Here is a 22,606-nt window from a genome sequence, read left to right on the forward strand (position 1 = left end):
TATTCACAATTCATGGCAAACACAGAGACGTTATAGAGAAATACCGGTATGTTGCCGCATCCAGTAGTGATAGAACGTGATAATTTCTTGTGCAACAGCAGGTGGGAAGAATCAGACATCATTAGATAATCCCCCACCACACCTATGTCATTAAGACCAGCTGAAACATTTCATTAACTCGAACGGCGACAGCCGGTCGCTGCCTCGGCAGTAAAGCTTCTCGCCTCCTAGGGGCAGGTGCATCGAGTTTACAACAGTGGTGTTAGCCGCAATTTGTGTCAGTCTTAACGAGTGGGTGTTTTGGCTGACAAGTAACTGTCATATTTCCGAGCACGGTTGAATTTTTTAGTTCCTGTGTGTATACTGATTGAGCCTGGTGCTGAAGGTAAAACGACTACTTGTTTTTACACATCAGCGTTCCTCTAGTTTCCTACTATTAATTTAATACAGATGTATTACCAAAGTGGTATTTTTAAATTTGCAGAAATGCCACGTCGTGGATGTCGATATAAGCTGGACAACTTCTGCTACATCTGTGGGAAGTTCACTTTTGCCAGAAATAGGAAGAAAATTTCTTCAGTCATGAAGAAAGATTACAAACATTACTTTGCAGTAGAGGTAGGAGACCAAGGTAAAGAATGGGCACCACATTTCTGTCGTGCTACATGTTACTGCAAACTAATTCAATGGTGGAAAGGTAAAGAGAATGTGGCGTTGTTTGCTGTTCCCATGGTATGGAGGGAGCCTAAGGACCATGTTACTGATTGTTATTTCTGTCTAACAAAAATTCAGGGTTTTACAAACAAAAAGTCGAAGAGGCACATTGTTTACCCAGATCTGCCTTCAGCGAGAATGCCAGTGCAACATTCCGACAACCTTCTAGTACCTTCAAGAGCTCGAGGTCAAATTCCGAGTGACAGTGAAATAAGTAGCACTGAAGAAATCACAGATGATGGTTCTTTATATCACTGCACAAGTGAGTCATCGCCACATTTGTTAACACAGGCAGATTTAAGTGATTTAGTACGTGATCTAGGACTAAGTAAACAAAAGACACAGCTGCTTGGTTCAAGATTACAAGAGTATAATTTACTGCACCAAAGTACTAAAATCAGTATGTCAGGCACAGAGAACATGCCTTTATTTCTTATTTTTCATCTGACGAAGCACTGACATTTTGCAATGACGCTGCTGGCCTGATGAACGTGCTGAACTTCACTTATATTTCACAGGAGTGGAGACTTTTCATAGATGCATCGAAAACAAGTCTGAAGGGTGTTTTGCTCCATAACGGAAATAAAATACCCTCTGTTCCAGTAGCTTTCGCTAGTTTGACAAAAGAGAATTACGAATTCGTACAAAGGATGCTAAATCCATTAAAATACAATGAACATAAATTGAAAATATGTGCAGATTTCAAGGTAATTGCTATGGTACTGGGAATGCAACAAGGCTACACAAAGTATGCCTGTTTTCTTTCCGAGTGGGATAGTCGAGACCGAAATTCTCACTACGTGAAAAAGAAATGGCCTAGGCGAAGATGGAAAGTTGGCGAAAAGACTGTACAACGTGAAAGTCTGGTAGCTCCTGAATATATACTACTTCCACCGCTTCACATCAAACTTGGCCTGATGAAACAATTCGTGAAGGCCATGGATCAAACAGGCTGTGGGTTTGCATATATAGCTACCAAATTCCCCCGTCTTTCAGCTGCAAAAATAAAGGAAGGTGTATTTGTGGGCCCACAAATCAGGGAGCTGCAGAAAGATGCAAATTTTAATGCATGTTTAACTGATAAAGAAAAAACCACATGAGACTGTTTCAAGATGGTGTCGGAAAACTTCCTCGGAAGAAGAAGAGCTACTAACTACAAAACAATGGTGAAGGATATGATCAAAGCATATCAGGATTTGGGGTGCAATATGTCTTTGAAGGTACATATGATGGACACTCATCTGGACTACTTCACAGAGAGTTGCAGTGACGTATCGGATGAACATGGGGAAAGATTCCATAAAGACATTTCTACCATAGAAAGGCGCGATGAAGGGAAGTGGGTACCTTCTATGTTAGCAGAGTATTGCTGGAATATCATTCGAGAGAAGAAAGATTCACAATACAAGAGAAAAAAGTGATGTGCATTACAAGGCAGTGGCTCATTGTTTGTCAATTTTCTGGAAGTTCCCATGTCAAATAAATGCTTCAAAGTGTATACACAAAGGTTACTGTGTTATACGTTAGATCCCACCCTCCATTAATGTGATGAACTTATAACATCATAAAGATGTGCATTTGTTTGTCGAATTTCACCTCACGTTTGCTGCACTATATCAGAAACTGAAAAGAGAAATAAAATTGCGATTACTCATTTCCCTGACAGAAAAAAACCAAAAACAGTTTTCAATTCAGCACTCAAAATACAACTAGGATCAAAATATTTTTTATCAGAAATAGAAAAAAAGGTTTTTTTTGTAGAACAGTGTTATTAACCTAGCTCGGTTGTTGAGTATAACCTCCACCCATAATAATTCACAGTAACTATCCACTTCTATTTCACTACAGGATAAACTACTACTAACAGCGACAAACACGCCACCACCGGTTGCATGCAATCTATCCTTTCTAAACACCGTCTGTGCCTTTGTAAAAATTTCGGCAGAATTTATCTCTGACTTCAGCCAGCTTTCCGTACCTATTACGATTTCAGCTTCGGTGCTTTCTATCAGTGCTTGAAGTTCCGGTACTTTACCAATGCAGCTTCGACAGTTTACAATTACAATACCGATTGCTGTTTGGTCCCTGCATGTCCTGACTTTGCCCCGAATCCTTCGAGGCTGTTGCCCTTTCTGTACTTGCCCGAGGCCATCTGACCTAAGAAACCGCCCAGTCGACGCCACACAACCCCTTCTTCCTGTGTAGCCGCCTGCTGTCTGTAGTGGACTCCTGACCTATCCAGCGGAACCCGAAACCCCACCACCCTATGGAGCAAGTCGAGGAATCTGCAGCCCACACGGTCGCAGAACCGTCTCAGCCTCTGATTCGGACCCTCCACTCGGCTCTGTATCAAAGGTCCGCAGTTAGTCCTATCGACGATTCTGCAGATGGTGAGCTCTGCTTTCATCCCGCTAGCGAGACTGGCAGTCTTCACCAAATCAGATAGCCGCCGGAAGCCAGAGAGGATTTCCTCCGATCCATAGCGACACACATCATTGGTGCCAACATGAGCGACCACCTGCAGATGGGTGCACCCTGTACCCTTCATGGCATCCGGAAGGACCCTTTCCACATCTGGAATGACTCCCCCCGGTATGCACACGGAGTGCACATTGGTTTTCTTCCCCTCCCTTGTAGCCATATCCCTAAGGGGCTCCATTACGCGCCTGACGTGCGAGCTCCCAACCACCAGTAAGCCCACCCTCTGCGACCGCCCGGATCTTGCAGACTGAGGGGCAACCTCTGGAACAGGACAAGCAGCCATGTCCGGCCGAAGATCAGTATCAGTCGGAGACAGACCCTGAAACCGGTTCAGTGTACGAATACGGAAATAGCATCAGTGTGTTCGAGGAGGATTGCACTATGTTTCAAAATGGTATATTAAAAATTTACGAAAATTTATTTTCTGGTGATGTTACAATTTTTCGACACACGAGAGAACACCTTTTTTTCTGAAGTTAGATGATCCCATTACGCTATCCAAAAATAAACCATATATTCATCTGCTCCAAAATGTAATTCGGTTAGACATCTCTAACACGAGATGATTTGAGTTGTTACACACAAAGCTCGACCCTCGCATGTAGAGCTAATCTATCGCCCGCTTGTAGTCCAGTCATTTAAGAAAAATTCTGGGGAAAATTCCTGTAGTCGCAAATTTTGGTGCAGCAACTTACTAAAAAATCCTGACCGGTCGGGTGTGAGCTTTGAGCTGTGTGTGTGTGTGGGGGGGGGGGGGGGGGGGGGGAAGGGGAGGTTGGGGCGGGAGAGCTTTTATAGCCTTTTTTTAAAGGATTTTCTTGAATAAATCGAAAACCGCTGCCTCTAGTGAAAATGTTTCGAAGCACAAAATTAAACTACATTGTAGTACTTTCCGCGTTGCAGCGGATGGAAAAATCGCAGAGTATTAAAATATTGTTTTAATGATATAAAATTACTGATTATTGTTAAACGACGTGGATTAATAAAAAATATTAAACATATCTACCTCATCTAAGTACAGCAGAACCTTATTAAGGGATGTAATGGGGTGGAACGAAGGGTGAAGAGACTAAAGCGTGAGGGAAGATAGCTCGCCGGATTTCGGTCATGCATTTCCATCCTTTATAGGTCTGAAAATTGGAGTGAACGCATGCGGGCCCCAACCCTCTTTACCTAACTATGCCATAGCTCGCCTTATGAATCGTTGGTGACACAAAGTGTAGACACTCACGTCAGGTGTTTATTTTTGCGGACTGCATTAACACTGCACGGAGTATACATCTAACGCAAGAAACCTATATGGACAGATTCTACGTAAATATCTGGACGCTGTTCTACAGAGACAGAGGAAAACTGATTCTTAGTCGTCCTAGATGGCAGTTGCAGCATTTTTCTGGGACAAGTAATTCTCTCCACTACGAGTTCTGCTCGCTTTTCAGTTTAGACAGACTATACCTCCGCAGGATTTTCTGTCCAGCTCTCTTATGTGAGAAGGCAAAATAACTTCATTGAGCTCGTGTTTATGTAGTGGAGTTATTTTCATTTTATTGAGTGAGTACTTATTTACAGTTGTTAAGTGAGCTTCTACGCAAAATACCTTACTATGAGCAATGGCTGAAAAGTGTTTTAATTTGTAAGTGTGATATTGTTAGTGACCTATGTAGTGTTGGAGGGAAAGGGATTGCATTGGTAAATGTGGTACCTTCCTGCTGTTCATCATTGATAGCTTATTGTAAAGCCATGAAATTGTACTGGAGTCACTTTCTGGTGAATTAATGAATAACCAGAATGTTACTGCACTTCTCTGACCATTATCTGTGTTACTGGTAGACTGCATATATCCCTTCCGTTGAGGAATTGTTGGCAATTGTGCAATGGGCTGGACTGAGGGAGCCACTCACCATACATCCACAGTTTATCTTGCAGGGTGGTTGAAGATATATCCGATGGACTGGTACTTAACATGTTCAGGTCTAGAGCGGCAATATGCTGTAATGCATTGGTTGACTTACGTTAAAATATCTGAAGTTCCGCAACACCTACACTATGTGATCAAAAGTATCCGGACACCTCAAAAAACAAACGTTTTTCATATTAGGTGCATTATGCTGCCACCTACTGCCAGGCACTCCATATCAGCCACCTAACTAGTCATTAGCCATAGCGAGAGAGCAGAATGGGGCGCTCCGCAGAACTCATTGACTTCGAATGTGGTCAGGTGATTGGATGTCGCTTGTGTCATACGCCTGTACGCGAGATTTCCACACTCCTAAACATCCCTAGGTCCACTGTTCCCGATGTGATAATGAAGTGGAAACGTGAAGCGACACGTACAGCACAAAAGCGTACAGGCCGACCTTGTCTGCTGACTGACAGACACCGACGACAGTTGAAGAGAGGGTCGTAATGTGTAATAGGCAGACTTCTATCCAGATCATCACCCAGGAATTCCAAACTGCATCAGGATCCACAGCAAGTACTATGACAGTGAGAAGGGAGGTGAGAAAATTTGGATTTCATGGTCGAGCGGCTGCTCATAAGCCACGCATCACGCTGTTAAATGCCAAACGACGCCTCGCTTGGTGTAAGGAGCGTAAACATTAGACGACTGAACAGTGGAAAAACGTTGTGTGGAGAGACGAATCACGGTACACAATGTGGCGATCCGACGGCAGGGAGTGGGTATGGCGAATGCCCGGTGAACGTTATCTGCCAGCGTGTGTAGTACCAACAGTAAAATTCGGAGGCGTTTGTGTTATGGTGGGATCGTGTTTTTCATGGAGGGGTTTGCACCCCTTGTTGTTTTGCGTGGCACTATCACAGCACAGGCCTGCATTGATGTTTTAAGCACCTTCTTGCTTCCCAATGTTGAAGAGCAATTCTGGGATGGCGACTGCATCTTTTAACACGATCGAGCACCTGTTCATAATGCACGGCCTGTGGCGGAGTGGTTACATGATAATGACATCCCTTGATGGACTGGCCTGCACAGAGTCCTGACCTGAATCCTACAGAACACCCATGGGATGTTTTGTAACGCCGACTTCGTGCCAGGCGTCACCGACCGACATCGATACCTCTCGTCAGTGCAGCACTCCATCAAGAATGGGCTGCCATTCCCCAAGAAACCTTCCTGCACCTGATTGAACGTACACCTGCGAGAGTGGAAGCTGTCATCAAGACTAAGGGTGGGCCAACACCGTATTAAATTCCAGCATTACCGATGGAGGTCGCCGCGAACTTGTAAGTCGTATTCAGCCGGGTGTACGGATACTTTTGATAACATAGTGTATGTCACTTACTTCTGTTGCAGGGAGAGCCGCTTTAAGCCTCTGGGCCTTTCTTGATGTTGGGGGAGCTGAACCTGTGATGGTGCATTTTATACCTCTCATGTTGTGACAGTGGAGACAATGAAGCCAACACTTCCGAATGCATATCGATAGTATGGGATACTTGGGACAGGTTCTTCAGTGTGACAGACAGTTGAAAGCTCCAACTGTTGAGCTCTTTTTTACATAATAGTCCACTTAACAACTGCAAATAAGTACTAACTTAGGTCAGTGGACTTACTTTTCCTACTTACATAAGAGAACTGGACAAGAAATGCTTGGGAGATATAATCTGTCTGCATACTGACAATCGAGCAGTGCTTGTGGTGAGAAGTTGTCTTTCCTGGAAGAACACGACAGCTATCGTACAGGATGACACAGAATCAGTTTCCCCCCTAGCAGTGCTGAATAGTGTGCAGAGATTTACATAGATTCTGTCCATATGCATTTCTTCAGTTAGTCTTATTACTAACTCATGTCTACATTCCATGCAGTTTTAACACACTCAGCGAAAAATAAACGAAACTGGGCAAGTCTGTGCACTGTCTTATCAGTGATTCAAAAGGCAAGCTGTGGAAGGCTAGGCATAAATTTGTGAAACACCATTCAGTTGCTTCTTGTGAGGTAGGGGGGCAGAATGAATGGTAACTCTCCTGATTGCTCTTCAGTTTGCAGCCCTATGGAGATGGGAAGTGCATGACCACAATCCTGCGATCTACCTTCCCTCGCGTTTCTACACTCCTGGAAATTGAAATAAGAACACCGTGAATTCATTGTCCCAGGAAGGGGAAACTTTATTGACACATTCCTGGGGTCAGATACATCACATGATCACACTGACAGAACCACAGGCACATAGACACAGGCAACAGAGCATGCACAATGTCGGCACTAGTACAGTGTATATCCACCTTTCGCAGCAATGCAGGCTGCTATTCTCCCATGGAGATGATCGTAGAGATGCTGGATGTAGTCCTGTGGAACGGCTTACCATGCCATTTCCACCTGGCGCCTCAGTTGGACCAGCGTTCGTGCTGGACGAGCAGACCGCGTGAGACGACGCTTCATCCAGTCCCAAACATGCTCAATGGGGGACAGATCCGGAGATCTTGCTGGCCAGGGTAGTTGACTTACACCTTCTAGAGCACGTTGGGTGGCACGGGATACATGCGGACGTGCATTGTCCTGTTGGAACAGCAAGTTCCCTTGCCGGTCTAGGAATGGTAGAACGATGGGTTCGATGACGGTTTGGATGTACCGTGCACTATTCAGTGTCCCCTCGACGATCACCAGTGGTGTACGGCCAGTGTAGGAGATCGCTCCCCACACCATGATGCCGGGTGTTGGCCCTGTGTGCCTCGGTCGTATGCAGTCCTGATTGTGGCGCTCACCTGCACGGCGCCAAACACGCATACGACCATCATTGGCACCAAGGCAGAAGCGACTCTCATCGCTGAAGACGACACGTCTCCATTCGTCCCTCCATTCACGTCTGTCGCGACACCACTGGAGGCGGGCTGCACGATGTTGGGGCGTGAGCGGAAGACGGCCTAACGGTGTGCGGGACCGTAGCCCAGCTTCGTGGAGACGGTTGCGAATGGTCCTCGCCGATACCCCAGGAGCAACAGTGTCCCTAATTTGCTGGGAAGTGGCGGTGCGGTCCCCTACGGCACTGCGTAGGATCCTACGGTCTTGGCGTGCACCCGTGCGTCGCTGCGGTCCGGTCCCAGGTCGACGGGCACGTGCACCTTCCGCCGACCACTGGCGACAACATCGATGTACTGTGGAGACCTCACGCCCCACGTGTTGAGCAATTCGGCGGTACGTCCACCCGGCCTCCCGCATGCCCACTATACGCCCTCGCTCAAAGTCCGTCAACTGCACATACGGTTCACGTCCACGCTGTCGCGGCATGCTACCAGTGTTAAAGACTGCGATGGAGCTCCGTATGCCACGGCAAACTGGCTGACACTGACGGCGGCGGTGCACAAATGCTGCGCAGCTAGCGCCATTCGACGGCCAACACCGCGGTTCCTAGTGTGTCCGCTGTGCCGTGCGTGTGATCATTGCTTGTACAGCCCTCTCGCAGTGTCCGGAGCAAGTATGGTGGGTCTGACACACCGGTGTCAATGTGTTCTTTTTTCAATTTCCAGGAGTGTACGTTCCACAGACTCCCCTCCACATCCCAGAACGCAGTTTATCCATTAATACGATTCTACTGTACTTACCGTGAGCTATCTAGGCACCCTCCACTGCTAGCCTTCCGCCAGTAGCCTGAATAGCTCAGCTCAAAGAGGGCAAGGTTCTGATATTGTGACCTGGAACAACACAGTTATAATCTGCCTACAAATTCAAAAACAGTGCCCACTCCGCTGAAAAATGTATGATTCTATCTGTAATTCGCCTGTTTGGAATTATTAGAAACAGGAACAGCGGTGGAGGAAGTATATTAGTAAGTCTTACTTGCTGTATTTTATTTTTTCCTCTCTGCTTATCACGTCATCATGCTATCCTGTGCTGACAGAAGTAAAGTTAGGAGAGCAGGTCGTGGGCCATGGCTACATAGATCTGTGGGGAAAGCATTTGCTCAAGAAACGCAAAGGTTCTGTATTCGAGTCCTCAGCTAAAATACAGATTTAATCTGCCGGATGGTTTCAGGATCCTTCCTCATTAGAATTATTGCTGCACAGTCGTGAAGGTATTTTCGCAGAATCAAAGGCGACTGGTGTAACAAACCAAATACATTACGATTACTTTGTTCCTTGTAACGAGCCGCTGGAGACCACGCGTCGATTATACAAATATACTGAGAAGCAGCCTGGCAGGTAGTGTTAGGGTTCAGCCGGTATAAACGTTCGACAACCACCACCCGTATCCATCGACATTTAGCCAGGGACACGTTCCATAGCCTGTCTGCCCACACATCACCTCTGTCCATCGTTGCTCGTAGAGAGGCACTTGAACTGCAACATCCTCCATTAAAGTGTGTGGTATGTTAGATTAGTTTCGATACGTTTTCTCAGAGTGCAGTACGAGTTACATGCAGGGCCTCCCTAGACGAGAGCCGCCCTAGACGAGAATTGAAAAATGACGCCCCTCTTTTTTACTAGCATCGTTCTCCCCGATATACGCCTCCTCCTCCACCACCAACGTCCAATGGCACAACATGCTAATGTCTCATTATTCTTTTAGTCATACAAACTAAGGTGACCAGACATCCTCATTTCCTGGGGACAGTCCTCAACTTTCACACTGTGTCCTCAGTTCCTTTAAAACTGATTGACAACAAAAAAGTCCTCACTTTCTTTTTGGACCATAATTTTTCAAAATTTCCAAAATAACTGAAATAGAAAGAATGTGGTGAACGTTTTAAATTACAACTGAACTGAATATACACTATGTGATCAAAAGTATCCGGACACCTGGCTGAATATGACTTACAACTTCCTGGAACTCTCCGTCCGCAATGCTGGAATTTAATATGGTGTTGCCCCACCCCTAGTCTTGATGACAGCTTCCACTCTCGCAGGTGTACGTTCAATCAGGTGCAGGAAGGTTTCTTGGCAGCCCATTCTTGATGGCGTGCTGCACTGACGAGAGGTATCGATGTCGGTCGGTGACGCCTGGCACGAAGTCGGCGTTACAAAACATCCCAAGGGTGTTCTGTAGGATTCAGGTCAGGACTCTGTGCAGGCCAGTCCATTAAGGGTTGTTATTATCATGTAACCACTCCGCCACAGGCCGTGCATTATGAACAGGTTCTCGATCGTGTTAAAAGATGCAGTCGCCATCCCAGAATTTCTCTTCAACATTGGGAAGCAAGAAGGTTTAAACATCAATGCAGGCCTGTGCTGTGATAGTGCCACGCAAAACAACAAGGGGTGCAAACCCCTCCATGAAAAACGCGATCCCACCATAACACCAATGCCTCCGAATTTTACTGTTGGCACTACACACGCTGGCAGATAACGTTCACCGGGCATTCGCCATACCCACTCCCTGCCGTCGGATCGCCACATTGTGTACCGTGATTCGTTACTCCACACAACGTTTTCCCATTGTTCAGTCGTCTAATGTTTACGCTCCTGACACCAAGCGAGGCGTCGTTTGGCATTTAACGGCGTGATGCGTGGCTTATGAGCAGCCGCTCGACCATGAAATCCAAGTTTTCTCACCTCCCACCCAAGTGTCATAGTACTTGCAGTGGATCCTGATGCAGTTTGGAATTCCTGTGTGATGGTCTGGATAGATGTCTGCCTGTTACACATTGCGACCCTCTTCAGCTGTGAGCAGTCCCTGTCAGGCAGCAGACGAGGTCGGTCTGTACGCTTTTATGCTATACGTTGCTCTTCACGTTTCCACTTCACTATCACATCGGAAACAGTGGACCTAAGGATGTTTATGAGTGTGGAAACCTCGCGTATAGACGTATGACAAGTAACACCCAATCATCTGACCACGTTCGAAGTCAATGACTTCTGCGGAGCGCCCCATTCTGCTCTCTCACGATGTCTATTGGCTACTGACGTCGCTGATATGGAGTACATGGCTGTAGGTGGCAGCACAGTGCATGTAATATGAAAAACGTTTGTTTTTGGAGGTGTCCGGATACTTTTGATCACATAGTGTATATACAAGTGAAACCAAATTTGGCATCAATTACTTATTTTGTTTAACTGCAAGAAAATGGACTAATAAAGGTGTGCGAATGAATTTTTCCTCAAATTTAGAAATTACGCTATACTGATGGGAGATATGTCGAAGCAACAGACTAGGTCATCCAGATAAACATGGTGTTATTTAGTTTCTGTTCTAACTGAAATTGTTGAGAAGAGGAATTAATCTCATCCTTTTCAGCATCCAGTTACGTTAAGGTAAGTAAAGACTTAACGTAAGTAAAGACTTATTAACTAACTGTTACATATGCTTTGGAAAACAATTCCATATTTTAATTTTTCCTCTTGTTCATTTTTTCTCCTCATTTGCTCATGTTTCCGCTGTTTGATTTGATTTTTACGCCCTTGTCCCCCCCTCCCCTTTGCCCGTAATCAGGCTCTCGAGCTGCAACAGGCTGCATTAAGTTTCGACGCGTGGCACGAGTGACAAGTAGGGTCGTTGCTAGGCGGCCTCCCAATATTGCCCAGTGGCAGGAATGGCCCTGGTGACAGGTAGGTAGGACTCACCGAGCGGCCCCAGGCGGTAGTTGAGAGTGACGAGTACGACGTCGCGGTCCATGAGCAGCTGCGGCCCCACCAGCTGTGGGCTGGAGGAGCCCGAGAACCAGCCGCCGCCGTGGATGTACACCAGCACGGGCAGCAGCGGCTGCACCTGCTGACAAACACACGACACGCGTCCTAAGTAAACACATGACACACGTCACGTTTTCAATCCTGGCCGTCTGCCTGCTTAGTTGGGTGGTAACGAACTCGCCTCCCATGCAAGCGGGCGCGGGTTCGATTCCCGGCCGGATTGAAGATTTTCTCCGCTCGGGGACTGGGTGTTGTGTTGTCCTCATCATCATTTCATCCTCATCACCGGCGCGCAAGTCTCCCTATGTGGCGTCAAATGAAATAAGACTTGCACTTGGCAGCCGAACTTACCCGAATAGGGGCCTCCCGGTCAACTGTGCCATATGATCATACCATTCATCCATTCCTGATGCCTGTGTTGTAACGTATCGTTTCCTGACCACACCCGAGTGCTTCTGTGTGCCTATTGCGTAAGTTGTTTTCTACCTACGCCAGCCTAGAGACGATCGGCCTGTCTTTCCCTAACCATCCTAAACGGCTTGTGGTAGAGGCCTGCACGGCTGGCACATCTACATATATATCTACATCCATACTCCGCAAGCCACCTGACGGTGTGTGGCGGAGGGTACTTAGTGTACATCTGTTGGTTCTCCCTTCTATTCCAGTCACGTATTGTTCGTGAAAAGAAAGATTGTCGGTATGCCTCTGTGTAGGCTCTAATCTCTCTGATTTTATCCTCATGGTTCCTTCTCGAGATATACGTAGAAGGGAGAAATATACTGCTTGACTCCTCGGTGAAGGCATGTTCTCGTAACTTCAAGAAAAGTCCGTACCGAGCTACTGAGCGTCTCTCTTGCAGAGTCTTCCACTGGAGTTTATCTATCAACTCCGTAACGCTTTCTCTATTACTAAATGATCCTGTAACGAAGCACGCTGTTCTCCGTTCGATCTTCTCTATCTCTTCTATCAACCCTATCTGGTTGAGATCCCACACCGGTGAGCAGTATTCTAGCAGTGGGCGAACAAGTGTACTGTAACCTACTTCCTTTGTTTTCGGACTGCATTTCCTTAGGATTCTTCCAATGAATCTCAGTCTGGCATCCTCTTTACCGACGATTAACTTTATATGGTCAATCAATTTTAAATCACTCCTAATTCCTACTCCCAGATAAATTATGGAATTAACTGCTTCCAGTTGCCGACCTGCTATATTGTAGGGCAATGATAAAGGATCTTTCTTTCTATGTATTCGCAGCGCATTACACTTGTCTACATTGAGATCCAATTGCCACTCCCTGCACAATGCGTCAATTCGTTGCAGATCCCCCTGCATTTCAGTACAATTTTCCATTGTGACAACCTCACGACATACTACAGCATCATCCGCAAAAAGCCTCAGTGAACTTCCGATGTTATCCACAAGGTCATTTATATATATTGTGAATAGCAACGGACCTACGACACTCCCCGGCGGCACACCTGAAATCACTCATACTTCGGAAGACTTCTGTCCATTGAGAATGAGATGCTGCGTTCTGTTATCTAGGAACTCTTCAATCCAATCACACAATTGGTCTGATAGTCCATATGCTCTTACTTTGTTCATTAAACGACTGTGGGCAACTGTATCAAACGCCTTGCGGAAGTCAAGAAGGGAGAATGATTTTCCTATACAGTGGCTGCGACCTTTGGAGCGGTTTTGCTATTCGAAGAATCACAGGTCGGCCAGAATCTCTCGTAGGGATACAATAAGTGTCTTGTGCCCTCTGGAGCATAGCTGACTATTTAAAGTGTTTAAAATTTTTGCGTTCTGGGGTGATCCTTCATGATTCAAAAGTTCTTTCTTGCACATGCTCTATCTGATCAAAAGTATCCAGACTATCCAATGTAATGCTTAACTGACCACTAGATGTCACGAGAGGCGGACCCGCCACTATCAGAGATGGTGGGGAGTACCGTGTTGTCAGTAGAGAAGGAGTGACAGCAGAATGGTTCAGTCCAAAGAGCTCAGTGACTTGGAACGTGGGCTAGTCACTGGATGCCACCTGTGCTACAAAACCATCAGAGACATTTCAGTCCTTCCGAGCCTGCCCAGATCGACTGCTGGTAATGCGACAGTGAAGTGGAAATACGAAAGAACGATCACAGCTGTAGCAAGACGAGGAAGACCATATGTACTGACAGACAGAGACCGCAGAGCGCTGTGCAGGATGGTTGTAAAAAAAATCACACAAAGGCAGCAAGAGGAATCAGTCGTGCTACCAGCAGTCCGGTTACAACAATGTCTGTAGGGAGTTAAAATAATGGGGTACAGTGGCCGAGCCGGCCGGAGTGGCCGTGCGGTTCTAGGCGCTACAGTCTGGAGCCGAGCGACCGCTACGGTCGCAGGTTCGAATCCTGCCTCGGGCATGGAAGTGTGTGATGTCCTTAGGTTAGTTAGGTTTCATTAGTTCTAAGTTCTAGGCGACTGATGACCTTAGAAGTTAAGTCGAATAGTACTCAGAGCCATTTGAACCATCTGAACAGTGGCCGAGCAGCTGCTTTTAAGCTACACATTTCTGGTGATTTAACGAGTGACGAGGATGACTGGAGACGAGTGATTTAGATACATGATGACTGTGCCAATCCAACGAAAGAGTCTGGGTTTGGCTCAAATGTCTCTGAGCACCAAGGGACTTAACTTCTGAGGTCATCAGTCCCCTAGAACTTAGAACTACTTAAACCTAACTAACCTAAGAACATCAAACACATCCGTGCCCGAGGCAGGATTCGAACCTGCGACCGTAGCGGTCGCTCGGTTCCAGACTTTAGCGCCTAGAACCGCTCGGCCACCCCGGCCGGCAGTCTGGGTTTGACGAATGCCTGGAGAACGTTACCTGCCATCACGTGTAGTGCCAACAGTCAAGTACAGAGGAGGTGGTGTTATGGTACAGGCGCGTTTTTCGTTGTTAGGGAGTGATTCCCTTATTACGCTCAAGAAGGCGTAAATGCGGAACGATATGAACACATTTTACAACACTGTGTACTGTGTGTAGTAGAGGAACAGTTCGGAGGCGATGATTGTATCAAGAAGGGACGTCGAACAGATGTGCAGAACTATAGACCTACATCTCTAACGTCGATCAGTTGTAGAATTTTGAAACACGTATTATGTTCGAATATAATGACTTTTCTGGAGACCAAAAATCTACTCTGTAGGAATCAGCATGGGTTTCGAAAAAGACGATCTTGTGAAACCCAGCTCGCACTGTTCGTCCACGAGACTCAGAGGACCATAGACACGGGTTCCCAGGTAGATGCCGTGTTTCTTGACTTCCGCAAAGCGTTCGATACAGTTCCCCACAGTCGTTTAATGAACAATGTAAGAGCATATGGACTATCAGACCAATTGTGTGATTGGATCGAAGAGTTCCTAGATAAATTGCCTGTTGGCTTCTGTCTCGGGTTCTTAGGCCGACGTTCACCTAATGATTTTTTGACGTTTCGCCAGCACGAGTGGCTGGCATTGTCAAAGCTTCACCCTCCATTGCCGGTGGTGAACTGGAGCCGAGCTCGCGACCGCAGACTAAATGTACCTGGCGCGCCAACGTCCGAGGGCTTCTCCGCGGTCATTTCCGGTGCGGTTCTCCTCTTGCTACCTGCGACGGTCGTTCGCTGCAGTACGGGAAGCCAGGACCCGTTTACCTTAAGGCTTTCCTCTTTCTTGTTGAAACTGTTCGCGTGTTTTTATATTTCTACAGCTTCTCTGAACAAGCGCGTGTGATAGTGCTTCTCTACAGCCAGACCACGCAGTTGAGCGCCCCACAAACCAAACATCATCATCACATCTACAGCCAGAACTTCCGTGTCGGCAAATTTTATTACGTGGTCGGTCTCATTCAGTGCGTGCTCTGCCACGGCCGATTTCTCCCACCTGCCCCAACCTGCAGTGTCGCTTATGCTCTTTGATCCTGGTGTTAATTGATCGTCCAGTCATTCCGACATAAACTTTTCCGCATGTGCATGGTATACGGTATATTCCCGACATTGCAAGTGGGTCTCTTTTCTCCTTCGCCGATCTAAGACACTCTTTGATCTTCCTTGTCGGTTTGAAAATCGTCTTTACGCCATTTTTGCGCAATATACGGCCGATTCTGTCCGTCACTCTGGGAATGTATGGCAGAAAGGCCGTACCCGACATTTCTTTTTCTGGTTCCTTACTCCGCCGAGTGTTTGGCTCTGTTACACTTCTAATGTAATTTCTGGAGTACCCATTGCTCCTCAGAACAGTTTCCAGGTGTTGCATTTCCCGTTTGAGGTGTTGCGGCTCACATATTCGTCCTGCTCTCGTTACGAGCGTACTAATCATGCCTCCTTTCTGGCTCGGGTGGTGGTTTGACAGTTTGTGAAGGTATCGGTCCGTGTGTGTCGGTTTTCGATACACGCTGTGTCCCAGGCTTTCGCCGTCCCTTGTGACCAGCACATCTAGAAATGGCAGTTTCTTGTCCTTTTCTACTTCCATGGTAAATGTTATGTTGGCATGGAGGCTGTTCAAGTGTGTTAGGAAGTCACCGAGCTGTTATTCAACATGGCTCCACACCACGAAAGTATCATCGACGTACCTGTACCACACCTTAGGTTTGCAAGTCGCCGAGTCCAGTGCCTGTGCTTCGAATTGTTCCATGAAGAAGTTGGCCACCACTGGACTGAGAGGACTACCCATGGCGACGCCTTCCAGCTGTTCGTAGAAATCACCAATGGAGGGTGAAGCTTTGACAATGCCAGCCACTCGTGCTGGCGAAACGTCAGAAAAATCATTATGTGAACGTCGGCCTAAGAACCCGAGACAGAAGCCAACAGGCAATTTGTCAACAAGTGGCCACGAAAGCCTTAACAATTTTGTAGTTCCTAGATAACAGAACGCAGCATCTCATTCTCAATGGCGAGAAGTCTTCCGAAGTAAAAGTGATTTCAGGTGTGCCGCAGGGAAGTGTCGTAGAACCGTTGCTATTCTCAATATATATAAATGACCTTGTGGATAAAATTGGAAGTTCACTGAGGCTTTTTGCGGATGATGCTGTAGTATATCGACAGGTTGTAACAATGGAAAATTGTGCTGAAATGCAGGAGGATCTACAACGAATTGATGCATGGTGCAGGGAATGGCAATTGAATCTCAATGTAGACAAGTGTAATGTGCTGAGAATACATAGAAAGAAAGATCCTTTATCATTGACCTACAATATAGCAGGTCAGCAACTGGAAGCAGTTAATTCCATAAGTTATCTGGGAGTAGGTATTAGGAGTGATCTAAAATGGAATGACCATTTAAGATTAATCGTCGGTAAAGCAGATGCCAGACTGGGATAGATTGGAAGACTCCTAAGGAAATACAGTCCGAAAACAAAGGCAGTAGGTTACAGTACACTTGTTCGCCCACTGCTTGAATACTGCTCACCGGTGTGGGATCTCAACCAGATAGGGTTGATAGAAGAGATAGAGAAGATCCAACGGAGAGCAGCGCGCTTCGTTACTGGATCATTTAGTAATAGAGGAAGCGTTACGGAGATGATAGATAAACTCCAGTGGAAGACTCTGCAAGAGAGACGCCCAGTAGCTCGGTACGGACTTTTCTTGAAGTTACGAGAATATGTCTTCACCGAGGAGTCAAGCAGTATATTTCTCCCTTCTACGTATATCTCGAGAAGAAACCACGAGGATAAAATCAGAGAGATTAGAGCCCACACAGAGGCATACCGACAATCTTCCTTTCCACGAACAAAACGAGAATAGAAGGGAGAACCAACAGATGTACACTAGGTACCCTCCGCCACACACCGTCAGGTGGCTTGCGGAGTATCGATGTAGATGTAGATGTAGAATGCTGTTGTACCGTAGCATCTGTGGTGCAATGGCTTGTGGACAATTATTATTATTCTCGTATCTAGGACAGTACAACACGGTTATTTACAAAATCAAAACATACCTGCAATAAATACACAAGATATTTGTACATGTCAGATTCATTTTGAGGCCCAGAATTCGGCAGTCTTGATTGCTGAAAGCTTCGGGCAGACCAAGAGGTGTTCAGCATCTTGAAGTTCTCCACATTCGCAGGTGCATCTCCAGTAATGTGGCGTCACCACTTCAAGTTTTCCTTGCACCGCGTCACTGCAGTTCGCAATCTGTTCAGAGTCTTCCACGTCTTGTAGGATAGTTGGAAACTAGCAGCGGGCTCTTCCTTTATGTTTTTGCTAAGACTTACAGCTGCCTTCTTTCGTTACCGTGCTTTTTGGCCAGAGGAAGCTTACGATGTAATCGCTTAAGTTGTCTGGAGAAAGCTGTCCCTCGGCTTCAGCCTACGACATGATGTTTCGCTTCCAAACGTGCGATGCCTGGAATGGTTTTCCTGTTTTTCCTTCTCAACCTCTGCCACTGTTCTTCGTCCAATATCTGGGGCTGCTAGACCAATAAGATGGTATTTTTCATCAACTGGAGTTGGTCGTAGGCAACCAGTTATAGTGCAGCCTGTCTCGTTAACAGCGGTGTCAACGTGCGAAGTTCTGCCAGACTAGTGCCGCATATTCTGCCCTGGAGAGACGTACAGCTAGAGCAGACTTACATAGAACCTTTGTTTGAGTCCACCAGGTGCTGTCAGTGAGCTTGCGTGTGATATTATTTCGAGTAGAGCCTTTGAGCTTCATGTTCTCGTAGGTCTTTGAAACTAAGTGTGCTCCGAGCTTTCCTCTGACGTGTGTGAAGGTGTCCAAGTGTTGTAGTTGCTTTCCCCTCGAAGTCACTTCCAGTTTTTCCTAGCTTGTCTATTTCTCAAGTGAAATGCACATATCTGCGTTTTGGGGGGGGGGGGGGTGGTTACTGTGATAGTAATTTCTGAGTATATTTCTCATGGAGAACAGCGGCTTTTTAGTACTTTAAAATGAACACAAGCAGTCTGGACCGCAAGAAACCTTTATTTTTGTGGTTACTGAGCTGAGCCGTTGATGTTCGTGCAGTTGTAACACCTGCTCCCTTCACCGCCACCGCCTATGATCATGGCATGAGGTCTGAAGATGGTCAAAAACTGACCGAAACTGGTAATCACAAAATAAAGGTTTTCTTGCAGTCGAGACTGTTTCTGTTCATTTTATTGTCATAATATTCCGCCAGATATTCAAGGGTTGCAGTCAGTTTCAATTCGACCTCCTTCTACAAAAAAGGACACCGACACTCCTCAAATGATTGATCTGTCCAGAGTCCCGACATGAACCCAGTGGAGGACAAAGCAGTCGTCACTCCTGATTTCGGGTCTTGAGAAAGAATGGTCTCCCACTACTACACAGACATTCAGACATCTCATTGTGTCTGCTGCAGAGTTCTATCCATCATAAAGGCGAAGAGGGGATTCACGCACTACAAGGTGTCCGTATACTTTAGGTCAGATAGTTTATTAAGCTCAAAAGAGTTCGCAAGTGAATTCCTTTGAGTGGGCGTAGAAATCTGCTAGAGTCATTTTCAGTTACCTACGCAAGTTTTACAGTTCTGTGAGCATGAACGTGGTCAGGAGACAGGAGCCTTCAGATCCAATCAACCAAGAGAACTTGGCGAGATCTAGTTAATGCAAATGAACTAAATTAGTTTCCGTGGAAATTTAAAATACTGATGTTTTGTGCGGCTTTTACCTATTAAATGATATCTCTGTTTTGTTTCTGTGGAGACTGTCAACGAAAGTTTCTGGGATTCGATGTACGAAGTTTGAGCTGTGTACAAATTCCATTTGACTAGACAGATCTTGGATCCTTCTCGAGATTAGTTAGGTAGCTACAAGATTGAAATTATCGGCTTTGTAATATTGAAGAGTTTAACCTGGTCTCGCGGATCAAAGCAAAGCTAGCGACACTTACTTAGACTTATTAGCTAGTGTAGCAGTGTAGGAGACTAATCTGCATCCGCCAATAGATCTGCGGAGAAGTACGGCACGTAATTTGTCTCGCGCGTTTCGCACCACAAAGAGTGCTCTGATTCTGGCCGTGGCCCTTGTGTGACTCCACGGCAGCTACAAGCACACATGCACGGATGAAAGAAACATGTCAGTCTTTCTAAAAATGAACTTGCCTAAAACCTCACACACTTCAGTACAATGGTTAACAAAGTACAAGTAATATTTTTTTATGTAAGTACTATGTTTACATAGTACTTCATATAGTACTTACTTACTTTATATTTGGCTACTAAAGAACTGTGTTCGATGTTTAATGCATGTGCACTAGGTTCGTAGCTTTGTTGACTAGCCACAGACGCCACAGAGGAAGCACTCGTCCGTGTTTGCGTTTGTTCGCTCTTATTAAAAATTCTCATTTAATTGAAAATGCGGCCGACTGCGAAACACGTGCGGTGGTTCTTTTTCGTTGTGTTATAAGACAAAACAGCAATGTAGAGTCTTAGGCAGACTAACAAAATATATGAAGAAATTACTATGAGCCATGTAACAGTATGAAAATGGGCTAGATCGTTTAAAGAGGATCTTACTAACATTCACGATGAAGATCAGAATGTTTGACCATCTATTAGCACTGAAGACTTGGAGCACAAAGCTGATGCAAAATTTCGGGAACACAGATGCTTACGATTTCGTCCTTATGTAATGAGTTTCCTCAAGTTTAAAAAATGTGTTCATGAAATTCTTGCGGAATGATTAAAGTACTAGAAGTTGTGTTGAGATAGGATACAAGAAATACTGACTGAGGTGCACAAAACCGCTCAAGTAGCCAATGCGTTGAATTTCCTTGAGCGTTGTGTGACGTAACAAGCTCTTCTGAACGCCAGTGACAAGCGACTGGCCGATAGAGATCAAAATGAGGTCTTTGCGTTCGCTTTAAACTCGCTAGAGGGTCCTAGAACACTCAGAGGCTCGAGTCGACAATCTCTGTCGCTGTTCATTTAACTGAAATCTCGTCGCTTGAGACTGCTGTCAGGTACGAGAGAAGGACTATATGGGTGTTGAAAACAGAGTGAGTACGTAAGTTCGTACCCTCCACAGTCTCACAACACACAGATTCGGTGGGGGTCATTGATCTGGAGAGTTGGCCATTTTGCCCTATCAGTGCTACACATCAGTAGGAAGAACGAGGGAACTTTCACGTTACATCATGACTTTATACTCTCGCACATTTTAACAACAGGAAATGAGTCGACCAGAAAGAAGTAACCGGAGCCCCACCGTTCTCAGACACGTCGTAGTTGCGGAACTTCAGTGGGAAGGAAGGAAACCAGTATAGCACTGTTGTAACAGTGGCGCCTTGATTTCTAATGTATGCAGCCCTCAACACTGCACTCTACTCACCCAATTTCTGATTCGAGTGTCCAGGTAAGTGGAAGGCTGTTCTGAGGTGCTTTCGAACAGGTTGGTCACTCACCAGAAGAGGGGCGTGACAAGCTGCTTGTAGCTGTGAGGCAAGACGAGTCATCCTACATTGGGCAAGTCGACTGCTCTCAAAATGACTTGGCCCATACCTGAGCAGATGGCGTGGCAGGGGAGAGGACAGCGGTAGTGGTACGGACTCCACTGTGAATGGTCACTGTACACTATACATTGTCCGCCGCCTTGATCCCCCTCACCCCCTGGTGTCTCCCTTCCTCTCCACTCCCAACCAGTTGCTGCGCCTTTAGCGTTGTGTCCCTCCCTCTCTCCATCTCCACACCCTCCATCTCCTTTCCCAACACAACTTCCACCATCTACCCCACCCGGATGATGAGCTTCGCCCTGACATCTACCCTTCCTACCAACTCTAACCCCCTCTTCCTGCCTCCTCCTCAGGGCTCCCTCTCCTCCCCCTCCCTCCTTCTGAGCGGCTTTCCCCTCCTACTCCCCCTCCATCTCTTGTGCCTCCTTTCAGTGTCTCTGCACTCCCTCCTGCCCTGTCTTCCCTTTTCCTCTCCCACCCCACGTGTCTCCTGCCTCTTCGTGAACCCACGGTTGCCCCTCCTCTCTTCATCCCGCTGCTTCCTCAGCTGCCCCATGCTCTCCCCTCCTTTTCCATCCTCTCTGACCTTTCCCTTGGCAGGTCCCACCTGGTAGTTTTACTCTTCGTCGTGTGTGCTGCTAGTGGGTTTTAAGTGTGTTGTTTCGAAGTGTTTTTAATACTGTGGCCAACTTTTAACCTGTGCATGCACATTCAGTGTCTTCTCTGTGTTTCAAGCATCGCCGACTGTGTTTTTTAACTTTCTGGTGACTTTTTTAACTGTCCCCCATGAACGTCTACATGTCCATGTCTTTTTACCTCCATTTTTTCCCCTTACGCTGTTTTATGTTCCCCTTTTTTATCTCCTTATGTATGTATCATTTTATTCTTGTTTTAGTTGTCGTGTCTCTCGGCTGAAGAGCGGCGGATTGTGCCGCTGACAGCCCTCCCCTGCCCATATGGGGCAGGGGAATGAAATCACAATACAGAGAAAAAAAAAAAACAGATGGTCTCACTCACTCACTCAGTCATCCAGTTTGGCGTCTTTCAGTTTACCAGCAGAGAGGGTTTAGTTCATCACAAGCTATGACAGTACACAGCGACCAGATTAGTGACTGTAGTAGGACTAGTTTCATTGACATTACATCATTGCGCAACATGGACATGGACTTTATTGAAGTTATGTAAAGGTTCCAGTTCATTTAAATAAAGACCCGTATTAATCCACGCATGCATTTGTGTGGTAGAAAAAGGATACAGGCCACCCTTAACATCCACTCTCTTGCTTCCTTGTAGTAAAAGACGACAGTGGCAAACGAGAATAATTTAGTGGCAATCAAAGTTAATCAACCCGGCCGAAGATTTTGCGTGCTTCTCTTGTGTTTTAGCTTGCAGT

General features: G+C 46.2%; 1 protein-coding gene across 3 annotated transcripts in view; it reads right to left on the reverse strand.

Moving 5' to 3' along the window:
- Window positions 1-22,606, reverse strand: part of LOC126188292 (juvenile hormone esterase-like) — a 546,097-nt gene that overhangs the window by 289,869 nt on the left and 233,622 nt on the right. For 2 of the 3 annotated variants that reach the window (XM_049929879.1, XM_049929878.1), the window contains exon 4: window positions 11,708-11,855. In XM_049929879.1, coding sequence (XP_049785836.1) covers window positions 11,708-11,855 — 148 coding nt within the window. The remainder of the gene's footprint in view (window positions 1-11,707; window positions 11,856-22,606) is intronic. The other variant, XM_049929880.1, reaches the window with a different exon arrangement.

Source organism: Schistocerca cancellata, chromosome 5 (genome assembly GCF_023864275.1).
Source record: "Schistocerca cancellata isolate TAMUIC-IGC-003103 chromosome 5, iqSchCanc2.1, whole genome shotgun sequence".
Classification (NCBI taxonomy): Eukaryota; Metazoa; Arthropoda; class Insecta; order Orthoptera; family Acrididae; genus Schistocerca; species Schistocerca cancellata.